Raw genomic sequence first — 14324 nt, 5'->3', positions numbered from 1 at the left:
GGCCCATGGGCGCGGCTTGCGCACATGCTTAACCCTGGACGGCGCTTGAGCAGGACTGGGGGGGGGGGTCGATTCCGCGGAATTCAAAGCGGAGGTCGACAAAGACCCCCGGGGTGGGCAACAGGGCTGATACTGGGGCAGTCCCCACCCCCGAGGCCTGGCACCGCACAAGGCTAAAAAAATAATTTCTTTTTAAGGGGGGGGAACCGGCCCCACAACCGCTGTCGAACAACACGCCGCCGCATGCCCTCTTGGCAGTACTCCACCCCCCCTCCACCCCCACTTCCTGGCCAGGGGATTCCCCCGCCCCGCCGGGCTCTCGGGGCTTTGACCGGCTCTTTTGCGCATCAGCCAGCCAGCAAGTCCCGGCGCGGTCCCGAAAACCTTTCCCGTGCCGCGCGGACGCCCCGTCTGCTTGGGCGAGCCGGAGGGAAGAGGTTTCTTCCTCCCCAAACACCGCCCCCCCTCCCTCCCCCTCTCAAGACAGTGGCGGCGGCTGCTCAAGGCAACATCTCTATTTTCTCCCTCTCTAACCAGAGAAGGGAAGAGAAAGGTCCCCCTGGAGGCGCGCGTCACCTTGGCCATGTAGCAGCCTTGCAGCGCGCTCTCCCTCCTGCTGCGCCGCGGGGGAGGCCACTTTCACTTTCCGCTCTCCTTGCGCGCCCGCGTGCGCTCCCCTCAGCAGACGAAGAGACCAGCTCTTCGTCGTTACCTTCCCTAGACACCCCCGGCAATAAATAAATCTCGCGCGGTTCCTTCCAGCCGCCAGAAAACTGCGGCGGATGGGACGTCTCGCTCGGACTTCTTATAGAATCTTTCTTAAGCCCAGCCCAGCCTCCCGGTTCATCTTCACCTTCGATGGCTCCTTTTAATACTGTCCCCCGCCCTCCTCTCTCCGCTCGTGCCTCGGATCTGTATCCCTGGCCCCCATTTTCGTGCCACCGAGCTTTCCCATTCTTGTCCGCCCGCTGCTCTGTCTCCGCGGTTTGTTGCGGCGAGGCAGCCGCCTTAGTACTCCGACTTTCGGCTCATCAACGCCACTGACAACCTGCAGGAGGACACTGGCTCGTATCGAAATCGCCTTTGGGGGAAGAAGAAAGGGGGGATATTCAGTAGCTGCAGGCCGGCTGGCCCCCCTGGTTCTAACCACACCGTTTTATCCCGACTTGGAAGGGAGCCGTCGGGACTGGGCCGATGGACGTGCCAAGCACATCGGGTGCGGCGCAGTTCTTGAAGCCGGGGCGCGCACCACGTACGGGCACCCCGGACGCCCCCTCCCCAACACCCACCAGCCACCACCATCTAAGCCAATAAGCAGAGAGATGTAGTTCAGCAGCACCTGGAGGGCGCCAGCTTGGCTCTCCCTGGCGCGCGCGCAATCCTAACCCCCCAAGGACAGCTCCATTGCAAGAGCAAGCCACGGCCGCCTTTCGCAGCGATATACCGCCGCCCACCCTCTGCTTCAAGAGCCCTTCCATCCCCTTTGCTTGCCTGAGATGTTTCCCCGACGAGCGGTACGCTTAGCGCGTGCTGCCCGCCTCTCTGCTGACCCGAGGACACGAGTCGTGGGAACGGGCAGCAACGTTCGCCTGCCAGGGTGGCAGATAAGACGGCGCGGGGAGTCGAGGAGCAGCAGGGCGAGTCTCCCCACCTCCCCGTACCCCCACTTCCTTCCCTAAAAGAAATCTGCCAGCTCTGCTACAGCGAACTCCTTTCCACCCCCGATCTTGCCCCGTGGTTTCAACAGTGCGGGGTTCCTCCTGCCCCCAATACAAATATATACCGTATATTTATATATTTTAAAACCCTTCTTTCTCCAGATGAAGGGTTGGCAGTTGCCTACAGAAGGTTTCAGTTCGCTTTTTGTAGGAAGGAGCGAGCGGGGTCGGTGGGGGGTCGCCCAGCTCCCCAACTTTGCTTCCAAGGGCAAAAGGCGCCGCAAAGATTGGGGCGCCGCAGCCGCAGCGGCTCCGGGTTTTGGGGAGCCTCCGGGCCGCGCAAAAAGGAAGACCCGGGAAAGTCAGTAAACACAAGGCGAGGGGAGGTGGGGTCTCCTGTCTTTTGTCTTCGTTTGCTGGTCTGTCAGCGGCTCCCCCCACCCCCCACCCTCCCAGTTTGGCTCGGGCTTGGCGAGGTTTGCAGCCAAAACAAGGCAGAAAAACGCCGCGGCCGGCCCGCTCCTGAACTTCTCACCTTGAAAAACAGCACCAAAACAAAACACGCGAGAGAGCACCATTTAGTGACAATCGCCTCGGTTTCTTTTAACCCTCTTTTACAAAACAAAAAAATTTTTTTCCTTCCAGTAGCACCTTAAAGACCAACTAAGTTAGTTCTTGGTATGAGCTTTCGTGTGCATGCACACTTCTTCCCTTACAAGGGCCTTTAATTGTATTTTATAAGGATGAGGAGACCACACAAACAAACACACATACAAACACACACACACACGCACTACACATTCCAAACTAACAGGAGCCTAACAATCAGAACGAGGGGCGGAAAAATTTAGCGTTTGGGAGGCGGCGGCGGGGAATTATTTATACCTTTGACATTTAAAAGAGCATAATTAATTTGTCCTGTTTGCCTTAACATTGTTGGGGAAGGCTTCCTAGACAGCAAAAAAAGATTGGGGGGGGGGTTCGAAAAAGGCACAGAGAGCTCGGAGGCCGGCGCTGGTCTCTCCCCCACCCCTTTCAGATCTGTAATCAATCACTGGAGGCAGGGATATTGTAAAGATTCGATAGATTAAAATGCAAATGAAAGGTAGAATAAGAAACATTAACATGGCAATCAAAGATTTAATAATCGTAAATCAGGGAGGGCTTTTTTGTTGGTGTTGCAGCTGCACTTTATTTATTTATTTTAACTTTAATTATGTTCGTTCTATAAATAAATAATTTCTGAACCGAGACTTTAAAAAAAATAATCAGGATTTTTAACCATGAACTCCAGTACTCAATCTCTTTCCTTTAAAAACCGCTCAAAGGTTTTGTTTGTTTCATTAATGGGGAAGAAGAGAGAATAAATCTTCTAAGATGGTATTCAACATTCCCAGCCTAAAATCTTGATCCAAATAAAAATTGTCGTTTCAAAATTCAAGATATTTATTTGCCTACATCGTTGTAGCAAGAGGAAGGAGATCCTCACAATAATGACTTTAACATCCAGATTGTTTTATTAGCCGATATTGCCATTTTAAAACCGAGGAGAAACGCTCAACTGTAAAGCTGTGATCTATCTAAGCAGGAGGGAAACCTGCCAGCAAGTAATTTCTCCTCCAGAACTTTTTCGGACCTCCCTTCTCCAAAATGAAACAGCAACAATATTAACTAGGAAATGTTTTCTGCTGGCAATTTCGCAGTGCAGAAAGGTCTCAGATCGGTGCCTTTAGCCCCCACCCCACACGCGCCGCGTGTTTTCGTGGTGCTGTCGTCTTACATGCAGATTCCGGATACATTTACCTGAAGTCTGGCCCCATCAATCGAGCGCTCCTCCTTTTTCATTTAAAGGGCGTTTAAGTTCGGGTGGTGGCAGTTCAATTGACTTTCAATGGGAACAGACAGTCTAAATACACCCCCAGGAGACTGTAAATACCCTCTAAGTTGGATTCTAGAGAGGGGCTTTTTCATGCCTCACACCCCGATCTTAAATACAGTCACAAGCAGTCCTTTTCGCAGAATTCACTGCCATGAAATTGCGCTCAGATTTCACAACATTTACTCGGGACCTAAATCCCGCAAAAGTTAACTGGATTTGCTGCTCAGAAAATAGGTGTGCAGCGATTGTTATGCAGTACTCGAGGATGAGTATCGAAACCCGTCTAACATCGTGGGTTCTATTCCGTATTGCGTTTATTTTAAAAGTCCTGCTTCGCGCTGTTGGGTCATCTCCTGCAGGGACGGGACTTGGAGATTTATTTTTTTAAGTGGAGTAAACAAGGGAGGAGCAAAGTGGAAATCCTTTGCCTAAATTTGGCATTTCCAGCAGCATCACCTTCTTCTTATTTTCGCCTTGAAAGATGAGGTGAGAGATGTCTGGTTAACAATTCCCACTTATCCAAATTATGTATATATAGAAATATATTAAAGGGAACATGACGAATTTCGAAAATTGCTGCCTTGAACAAGGCATAATCCTCTGGATGAAATATCCAAGCGGTTATTTTATCCAGAGGATTAATATGCCACATTTTCCCCCTAGTCCGTGGCTAAACGTGGCTTTGCAGTATTTAGATATTTTGGTAACAATACAGCAGGAGGTTCGGAGAATCGCACAATGGCCATTTTACACACTTTACGCGGGGCTGCTGCAATCCTGAGCATGGGTTTGTTTTTGTTTTTTCCTTTTCTTATTTTTAGCTTCAACTGAAATCAGTGGGACATACCACCTAATAGGCGAACTTACTCGAATCCGAGTACAAGACACACACAGAGAGAGACACACGCCGCCCTTTGCCTCTTCTCTTCTCCTCTCCTGTGCAACACGCTGCCTCGATTTGCCCCGTGGCTCGTGTCAGCTCCACGCCACGCCACGGTGCCACCCTGTTCCCGAGTCAGGGACAAGGTGTGGACTAATTTCATTTTCTTGACTGGTCAGGTAACCAACCCGTTGGCTGCCAGCTACCTAAGGCGACGCGATCCTAAGGGAGAATCTGGAGGCGATCGCGCTAAATCTGCAACGCGCATTAACGACACGGAGGGTGCGGGTGGGAGGAAAGCGGGGCTTTAAAGGGAGGCTTTAAAGTGCTGCGGGCTGCTAAGTGCTTCCAGATATAGCCTTTGTCAATTTCCCTGTAGAGCTCCATTCATCAAAGGAGAGGGTAGTTGCGGGGAGGAATCGCGGGTACTTATTCTCAACTTTTCCTGCGCCCACTTTGGGCAGCGCGCATCACGAGCCTCCCGCCCTTTCCCCCCCATCAAGGACTTGCTCCTTGTCTCGTTGAAACGCAGCAAGGCAGGTCCTTGATTTTGCATTTCACCAAAAGGTTACGCAAACCTCTTAACAAGAAAGGAGAAGGAAATCGTGGCGGTGAGGTCCCTGCAGAATCAGGTAGCGCGCGCCAGATCGCCTGTGCAGCGCTAAAGTTCTCCCTCTGTGTGTGTTGTGTGCGCGCGCGCGCGTATCTCCTGACCCCACAATGCACAGCTCGGTTTCATTGATCATCTCACTCCCCCCCATCTCACCCCTCCCCTTTATGAGATAATGCAATTACAAACATCAATAAGAAGCTGCAAGGGGAATCATTATGCGGTGACAGTGATAAATGACGCTGCAGAAATAGCAGGCTTTTTTTTTCTAACAGTCCGGGAGCCCAGGGGCTTTGGGGGCCTGAACACAGTCACCAAGGAAACAGATGACATCCAAAATGGCACCAAAGGAAAAAAGAAAACAAAAAAGAGCAATCCTTTCTTTTGCCTTTCACTCTCCTTCTCCCGCTCCAGACCCCCCCAACCCTGAATGGATCCAAAGAGTTAGTTTTGGCTTTAGAAACAGCTGCCACACAGGCATTTAGTTATTTCACACATTAAAGCCCTGGAAGATTTCCTCTGTCCACTACATAAAATACAAAGCTGCTGAGACTGCTCAGGAGTTTATTAACTACCTTCTAGCGAGAACCTGAACAAAAGCAGATCTTGCGTTATCACGATTCTAGGACAAATGGCCCGATTCGGCAAAGTGGGGGGGGTCAATCTCCGCCCCCTATAAGACACACACACAGACACACTTTTTACAGAAGGTCTTAGTGTACTTTGCGTCTTCTAACGGTCTAGTAAGGGCGGCCCTTTTGCGATTCCAAACCTTGAGCCGGGGAGTCCTTTTTACACCTCCAGTAAACACAGCAAAGTCACACAAAGAGGATAGACACACAAAGACTAACGGAATGGTAGCTTTAGAATACAAGATCAAGTGCACACTCTTCACATCCACAAACCTATTCCTTGGGGCGGGGGATATCAAACACCCTTGGAGATTTTCGCTAGGATCCCCGGGTGGACATTCTTACAAGTCACGGGTTTAGGATCAACGCCTAAGGCAACCCAGAGGAACAACAGCCTGCGAAAAACTTTCTAAATTTCTCGGTCTCTCTGGAATAACTGCTTATATTGTTGACTAGTTGTGGTGGGTGCGCTTCGCATGAAAACCGATTGGCAGTGCAATGCGATAGGTCGACTCGGGAGTAAATCCTTTTGCGCTCAGTGGCTCTTACTCCTAGGTGAGTTGCAGCCTTCTTCAGCACAATCATTCAGTAGCGAAATTCTAACTGGAAAGGTTCCCTTGAAAACCTGCCCCTTCAGGGTCGATGAGTCTGAACGCTCGTGTACGTGCGTGGAAGATGGTGTCTTTGTCAGCCTAAAATTGCTTTTCACTGCTAGCCACAATTCCAAAATTCATTCACAAGTTGTGGAGCAAGCCTTGCTTGGAATGACCCCTCCCGCGCCAGTCTTTGCACACAGGAGGAGCGACAGATTCACTTTTAAGGCATAGTTTACCTTTTTTTATTTAACAAAAAATGTGGGGGACCCGCCACACATCTTCCCATCTTCCCAAACACACAACCCCCACGACTTTTTAAGGTGCCACTTTTAACTGGAGCGTCCGCCACCGTTTGCGAAGCACCTTGGAGACAGCGGCCGGCGAAAGGCAAGTCACTCGCCTTGGGAGGTTTGTGACCCTGAGCGGCGAGGAGAAACCACTGGCTGAGCTTTGCTATTCCGGGTCCCTTTAGGGACTTCTCGGACTTTCGGGTGCGTTTCGCTCTGCTGGAAAGGCTCCACACGCACCCCCTTACACGGGGATTCCTTCCAACACACACACACGTTGGATGGATTTCGATAAAGTAGGAGAGGATATATGGAACTGATATTATCCCCCGGATCTCACGTGAGGGAGGTTTAGAGCTTGAGGAAGAATAACCTTTGTTGGTTACGCACACACACAGGCTGCACGCCTTGCAGGAAGGAGGGGGTGGGAAGGTAAGGAGATGGCTCTCTTCTTTACACTCTCGCACACACTTTGAAGGATCCGGCTGTGATTTTTGACACTGGAGAAAGAGAGAGGAGACGTGGGGGGCGGGGGAGGGAGACTCCCACTCCAAGCACAGAAATGTCCCCAGGTCCCCTCTTCTGGGCTGGCTGATGCTGGTCCCACCCTTTCCTTCAGCGCAGATGAACCCGCAGAAAAGGGCTTTGGTCGGAGGAGAGAGAGGCTGGCAGGGCCTGGCCGCCAGGGCTGCACTGAGAGATGGGCATGAGAGGCCGAAGGAGACAGTCGAGAGCAGGCTGGCTTGAACAAGAAAAGAAACAAAGCGGTTATCTTCCGAGTCTGGAAAGTTGAGTGGGTGAGGGGATAACAGCTAATCCCGGCTTGTGATGCCGGATTTTAGGCGGCGAGGGAAGACTCACACGTGGTGCTTCTTTTGCCAGCTGACACGTGTTCCGGGACGAAATCCCACCCCCGCCCCCCACGACCAGAAAGAAGCGGAGCAAATCGCCCTTTTCTCGCCTGCTCCTCCTGTTTTTCCCTTCGCGGGTCGAGCTTGTCTGCAAACAAAGCTGGGCGAGGAAAAGTTTTGCAGGACTTTAAAAAGGAGGGGGCGGAGAAAAGGGGGGAGACCTCCGTCCAGCAACACACAAACACCAGCATCCTCTTCCCCCCGCCCCAGGAAACGAATAGCAACAACAACAAAAATCCCCTCTCCCAAATCCCTGTTGTATCGATCCAACTGCTTTGCCTTTCCGTTTTGGTTTTTTTTGCTTTTTGGAATAAACCTGCCCTATACTATCCAACGCCACTTCATGGCCAGGGAAAAGGCAGGGGAGGAGCGGGGTCGCGCTGGGGAGAAAAGGAGGTCTCTCTGTTCACAACAGCCAAAGGGGGACCGGAGGGGCCATTTGTTAACTTGGGAGGAGGACGGAGACGCTTCCGATTCTGCGGCTGACAAACGCAGAAAGAGGCGAAGCCCTTTGCCCGGCTGGGCTAGTGGTCCCTCCCGCCCCGCTCGGGGGTGCTGCCTCTAGCGGGGGCCTTTCGCCCCACCCTCGCCCACCCCACCGGACTCCGCTCTGCAGGTTCCTGGGAGAAGCCGGGAGTTCAAATGCAGACAACAAGATCTCCATGATTCAGCTTCTCCAAACACACAGGCGCACACGCGTGCGCACACACACACACACACACCCCTTGCCCAGGAAAAGTGACAAGGACAGCAGCAGACTTGGGGTGGATCCGGCGGCGGCACTGATAAAAAGAAGGCCAAGGTGTATTAAATCAAAACAAAAATAAAACTAAAGTATTGTTTTAATCGCAGCGACCCTAATCTTGGAACAACTGTATTATCCGCGCAATAACTCTACGGAGCACCTTGGTTGGGGGTTTAAAGGCGGGGGAGAGGAGGTGGAGGAGGGATCATGTCCAAAAACGACGGTAAAAGTTCTCCACTACCAGCAGCCCGCACCCCCCCCCCGACCAAGCGGGATTTCTCGCAATTTCTCAAGTGACACTCGACTCGGTGCAATACGGTACCCTCGCCGCGCACAAAACAGGCACAGAGGAAGCCCCAGCGCGCATGCGGCCGCGTCGGACAATCTTTGCAGGGGCGGGGAGGGGGGGGGAGAGAAAGAGCTGACCAAAAAGCAAGACCGGCGGGGACGGCGGAAAACTTTTGCGCGGAACTTGGGGGAGAAAAAGGCGGCGGGATCCGGGGTCTTCCCCTCCAGCCCAGCCCCTCTCTCTGCAAATGCTTCCATGCAGAATGGCCAAGGCGCAGAGCTAGTTCCCTTCTGCGCTCCAAAGTATTTTCCCCGGCAAGCACAAGTGGGAGCCCAGATTTGGACTCGGGGGGCTCGGGAAGAAGAAGCACGAGGACGGGAGGGAAGGAAAGCGAGGAGGAGGAGGAGGAGGAGGAAGAGGGCGGGCTCCTACCTATCGGGTCGTTTTTCCATATCCCCAAAAGATGGCAGTCGAAGCTGACATTCCTTCTCCTTGGGCTCTGCAGCGGGTGGCGGCGAGAGGGGGAAAGAGCGAGAGAGAGAAAGGAGGAGGAACGGGGGGGGGAGAGAGAGGGAGGAGGAGGACAACTGATCTGTTTTCAAACTAATCCCTCCAGAGATTTTTAAATACAGACAACCGCACTCCGCTCACAGCGCTGCAAAACGGGAGACGTTTAAGCGCGCGCGCTTGGAGAGCTTCCCTTTTCGCACCGCTCCGCGCGCGCGCTGGGAATCTGCGGAACAGAGCAGCAGACGCGCCAGAAACCAGGACATCTTTGTTCGCTGCGCGCACACACACGCACACACCGCGCGCATCGCTCCACTCCCACAAAACACACGCGCATTTTCCAATACAGACATAAATTAATCTCGCTTTCTTTGTGCTAGACGGCTCTCGGAAAACTTAATTCCCAGCTTCGTTTTTGAAAGTGGATCAACGGCTACGGCAGCAGCGCCTTGTCTCTCCATAGAGGGTTACTGGGTGCTCTTAAGAGGGAGGGAAACGGCCTGTTTCTTTATTTTCTCCTTTACTTAAAGCAGATCCAAGTGCATGAATTGTAGTCTGGTTGCCAAATAATAATAATAAAAAACTTTCCCCCTCCCGCCCCCCAACACACACTCTCTCCCTCCCTCCTTCTCTTTCTGTTGCTGCTGCCTTTGCTTTGAATGTGGGTAGCTAGGAAACAGCGAGCAGGCAGAGAAGGCGGAATTTCCAACGTGTAAAATGTTCTTAACGGAGCCATTGAGAGTGTGCAATAAGGCGTGAGGGGGAACTAATCTCTCCATTTAAATGTTTGTGGCAATTTTATCTAAATGAATTTTAATGCTAAACGAGGGATAATTCCCTATTTGTAACCCGTTTACTTTCTCTTTCCTTTGCCTGTAAAAGCCGTCTAACATCATGCGATGAACAATAACAAAACAAAACAAAAAACATACTCTCAAGGCATATTATTCATTAATGTGTTATAATTGCAGCTGATTGTCTTGGGAGATAATACTGAGAGGGTTTGGGGTGTGTGTACACACAAACATACCCCAAACCCTCTCAGTATTTTTAATATATATATAGATGTCCCCCTTTAATAACGTGAAATGCACAAAAATAAATCAGGTCGATGAAAGCAATAAAATCCCCCTTCTCTTGAAAAAGTGGTATATTCGGGTATTTTTCCACTCTTGAAAAGGAGTGGTTTTAAGACTGGTTTTAAGAAAGGATTTAACACTGGCAAAGAGCTTAACAGTTTACGTTTTGGCAATGCATGCATTGTTAATATCGCCTCGTGCTGCAGAAAGAAGAAAACAACAATTTCCTGACCTTACAAAGTTGGAAAGGGGAGCTTCCTCAGACAAGGGGAAGATGAGAAAGGTCATTGGCTGGCAACTCTCCAGAAATCCACCCCCTCTTCTGCCATTGATGCATGTGGCTTGATGGTTATGTACTGGGGTACCACTATCCTATCAGCTGTGAAGCTGTGTATTATGGTATTATAACCCCAAACAGATGGACAAAATAGAGTACTTAAGAGGAAAGGCTACTATTTAATTGGGTGGGGGGAGTCATTAGCTGACAATGAAAACACACGGCTGAAAACTGCACTTCCTTCTGAAGAGGGCAAAATCAAATGAGAGTGTTTAGGACAATAAAACAAAGCTCTGGCCATGAAGGGAGATTAGTTTGGGGGAGAAGATGCATGGCTTGATCCCAGGCTTAATTCAGTGCCAGGGTTTAAATCCTGGAATAGGTGCAGTGCTGTTGGGCATGTGCAGAGTGCATTCCCTTACCATTAAGAGCGGAAACTATGAGCATGGCTGCCAGACCACAGTTGGGCTGCTTCTAGTCACCCTTCAGGCATCTCTTATTTGAGGAATCTGGCACTGATAATATCTCCAATCCCACACCAGTAAAAAGGAGAGAAGCAGAATGCTTCAACAGTAGGTAAACACAGCCTACTAAAGCAACAAAACAATTGGCCCCTCTTAAACATGATTGTTATGGGTGGGTTCACGGGCTGACATCTATCTGAATGGCAGGCATCAGGGCTCTCACCACTGAGCTCCTTTCTTTGTGTTAAGCAGTTAGTGCTATCATCTTTTAAAAGTTATTTTTTTAAAATAGTGACTAGGACAAACCTAAAACATTTGTATATTTTTCATGCCCTTAAGAAACATTTACAACAGTCGTGATTTTATTTGGAAGAAAATTATAAGGTTTTCTAACCTAAACATGCTGTTTGGTTCTATTTGACCAGTTGGCTGTCTTGCAGAAAGTACAGCTGTGCTGGAAAATTGGTTAATGACCCACTCTACAGCCAATCACAGCACAGTTTTTATTTATGAGCATTAGATTTTTTTAAAGTCCACCATCCTTTTACTACAAGTAGTTAGTGCACACTTATTCAGATTTAGGAAGGTGTTTTTTAAAAAACCAAAAACAACAACTGTGCTATACCCCTTCAAATGTCACATGTGTGTCATTTTAAAAGGTGAAACATTTTAAATTCCACCCAGCCTTATGCAGTCAGTTCTTCCTTCTCTTTTTGCCTTGAAATCTTAAAATTTGATAATTCAGTTATCACCCTGAAAATATACAGGGTAAGCTATAAGAAAGTTCACTAGCACAGGGCAATATAAAATAATTTAGTATGGGGGGGAAGTATTAATAAGGTTGTCTGGAACTAAAATTTAATTATTTCAAGAGAGAAATTGACATATTACTATGAAATTGCTAGATTTTTGGAGGGCTGGGGCAGTAAAATAAAATTTTCAAGCAGTTGAGCCAGCGTGACAAAAATAATTTGCTTTTATTTTAGATTCAGATTTCATTACTGCACTCAAACTACTACAACTGGGCTTTGAGTTATTGTACAATCCAAACGGTTTCAATCAGAAACTCTAAGACTCAATGTGCAATGATTATTATTAATAATTAGCTCCTTGGTTTCTTGATAGAAAAAGGCTATCAACAAGCATTTGTTTAACCACAACAAAAGTATAATTAGCTTATCCCACTTAGTAAATCTGTATGCATGCCAACTCATACCAAACTGCTACTTTTACAAAAAGAAAAAAGAAAAGCAATAATACAGTTCATTTTTCCAGTCCTTTTTGCACAAAATTTATTTACAATGTATACATATATGCTCCATGATGGGACTATGGAAAAATGCACATGACTGATGTTTTGCCCAAAAAATAAAGTCAACATAGTAAAATAACTCTTCAGTTCATGTTCTGAGCGGCATAAAACAGGAAGTGATGTAGGTGGTGTTTGTTGTTGCTGCATGGGGACAGTGATGCTCTGATGTGACAATTAGGTTCAAATACACTTTCTCTTGGTTTCCAAGCCTCCTCCAACCAGTCTCCTTAAGACATTGCCGGCAACAGCTGATTAATCATTTTCGAGGACTGCAGTTTTTCCCATCCTTCCCGATTTACATCTGTTCAGGCCAATTCAAATATGGTGAGTAAATGAATTAGACATGCAAATTCACGCCCCAGGCTAGAAAAAAAGGGGGGAGGGAGGAAGACAGACAGAGAGAGAGAGAGAAATACAGAGTGCATGGCTGAAATCCTAGGATAGAAGAAATGTTCTTCTGCCTGACAAAGATACTTTAATGCTCTAAAAATCCTGCAAATATATCTTTTTTGCCATTTGCAGGGTAATTGTAAGGCCTTTTTATGTAAGGAGGCTTCTGGAGGAAGTGAAGAGTTATGGAAAGAACACACATAGTGTGGAAAAAAATTCACATTTTTTTTTCTTAAAAAATCTATAAGAAACAACGTAATATGGATAACAGAATAATAGCATTTTACAATATTCCACTCTGTTGCCTTATATAGTCATTTTGCATGTCCCCAGAAGTTGACTTCAGTTGGCGTGTCTTTCCTGCTTTTCAGGGTCCCTAGAAAGACAAATATAGGATTGTTCCTTGGTCCAGACTAGATGCCAAGAATGAAACTCCGCTAAGTCATTGACGAACGACAGCATTTCAAATTTGCCATTATTGAAGGTAAAGTATATTCCCTTAAGCTACTGAGCATGAATGTCCATCACTTGTCCACTCATTGCTGGGTCTCCTGCATTGAGCATTGTGGGGCTGGCCGCTGGCATCTGCATTCCGGGGTGGTGGTGGGGTCCTCCATGCATCATCACTGCTGGGTGGTGCGGGTGTCCAGGAATGTAGGTGTGCATGGGGGGCCCATGACGCAGCTGAGCTGGATGTGGGGGCATCTGGGGTGGTGTATAGCTTGGCTGTCCCATATTCATGCCCATTGGACCACCCCTAGACACATAATCCCCTGGCATACTTTGCAGTCCTGTGGAGGAAGAGAGACACTTGTAAATATCAAATCCCGTTTCTCTAAAGGCAGTAACACTGCCTTCTCAAGTCAAGGCTTCGTTCGAGGAGTATTATTACGGCACGTGAAGGCCCTGGGAACAGGAAGACAAACATTTGGTACGCAATAACAGAAACATTTGTTTGGGAACAATGAACATGTTTGTGAGTTTACTTATTTTTTTCTGGAAGCATTTGTAAGTCAGAGGTTTAAAGTGTACAAAATACTTATTTATTTTAATTTATGTGTAACTTGGCATTAAGAAATTATGTAGACATGAGATGATATGTATATTTCTCCCCAAGAACAGCACTGCAAGAACTTGAATACTAGTGGCTTCATTGTACTTAAAATGGCTTGTCTGGTTCTTGTATATGGACTAGAGAGAATGCTTGACATCAATTGCCTCCTGTGTCCTTAGTTGAGTCCCTTAGAGTAATCTTCTCTCCCCTGCTTTTCAGAAATGTGTTCTCTTGTGCATGAGGTGTGATAAAACTGTGTACATTGCAAGAAAGAGTAGTAATGCATTAGATAATAATGTGTTCTGAAAAGGAAATATGGGTCAGTTAGCTTCAAAAATCATTAACAGTTTCCTCTTTATTTAGACAACAAATGTGATAGTCGTGAATCTAAAACAAAAAGTGGTGTTTTGTTAGTTAAGCAGACTCTGTACTAGGTATATGCATTATTCAACAAAGGCCTCATATGAAGGTGAAACTGATAGGATTACAAAGGATGATTGTTAAATCAAACCTGTTATTTTTAAACACATAAAAATCAATAACAGTTATCAATTAATTCCTTCCCTGTGATCATTTATGTCTGAAGAAGGGAGAAAACAGACACAGAACCCAGTCAACCTTTCAATGATTTTTGAGAACAATAAGAAAAAATTGGACCTAAGACAATAAACCTCCTGCTTTCTGTGGGCCTGTGGCTTCTGCATGGATTGCTGTACTTGATGGAAACTGACAGGTGTATTGTTTCTGAGAGCTA

The 14324-nt window shown here is 47.9% G+C and overlaps 2 protein-coding genes across 5 annotated transcripts in view; both read right to left on the bottom strand.

The window, feature by feature from the left end:
• Nucleotides 1–868: 868 nt before the first annotated feature.
• LOC128411134 (uncharacterized) lies at nucleotides 869–9099 on the bottom strand. Its single transcript, XM_053383184.1, has 4 exons — nucleotides 8920–9099; nucleotides 6532–7280; nucleotides 5800–5888; nucleotides 869–1081 (listed from the first exon to the last, which is right to left on the bottom strand). Exons 1-4 carry the CDS (start codon nucleotides 8937–8939, stop codon nucleotides 869–871), a joined length of 1071 nt encoding a protein of 356 aa, XP_053239159.1. The 5' UTR covers nucleotides 8940–9099.
• Nucleotides 9100–11772: 2673 nt separating this feature from the next.
• The window catches only part of MEIS1 (Meis homeobox 1), a 153036-nt gene continuing 150484 nt past the window's right edge, over nucleotides 11773–14324 (bottom strand). For 3 of the 4 annotated variants that reach the window (XM_053380461.1, XM_053380462.1, XM_053380463.1), the window contains one exon: nucleotides 13199–13307. Coding sequence is in view for 1 of the 4 variants with exons in the window: in XM_053380460.1 (XP_053236435.1) it covers nucleotides 13021–13307 (287 nt within the window). In the remaining 3 variants the exon portion in view is untranslated. Of the gene's footprint in view, nucleotides 13308–14324 lie in introns of all 4 variants that reach the window. The other variant, XM_053380460.1, reaches the window with a different exon arrangement.

This window comes from Podarcis raffonei, chromosome 3, assembly GCF_027172205.1.
Source record: "Podarcis raffonei isolate rPodRaf1 chromosome 3, rPodRaf1.pri, whole genome shotgun sequence".
NCBI lineage: Eukaryota > Metazoa > Chordata > Lepidosauria > Squamata > Lacertidae > Podarcis > Podarcis raffonei.
The sequence above is the reverse complement of the archived record's forward strand: the minus strand, read 5'-3'. Positions and strand labels throughout refer to the sequence as shown.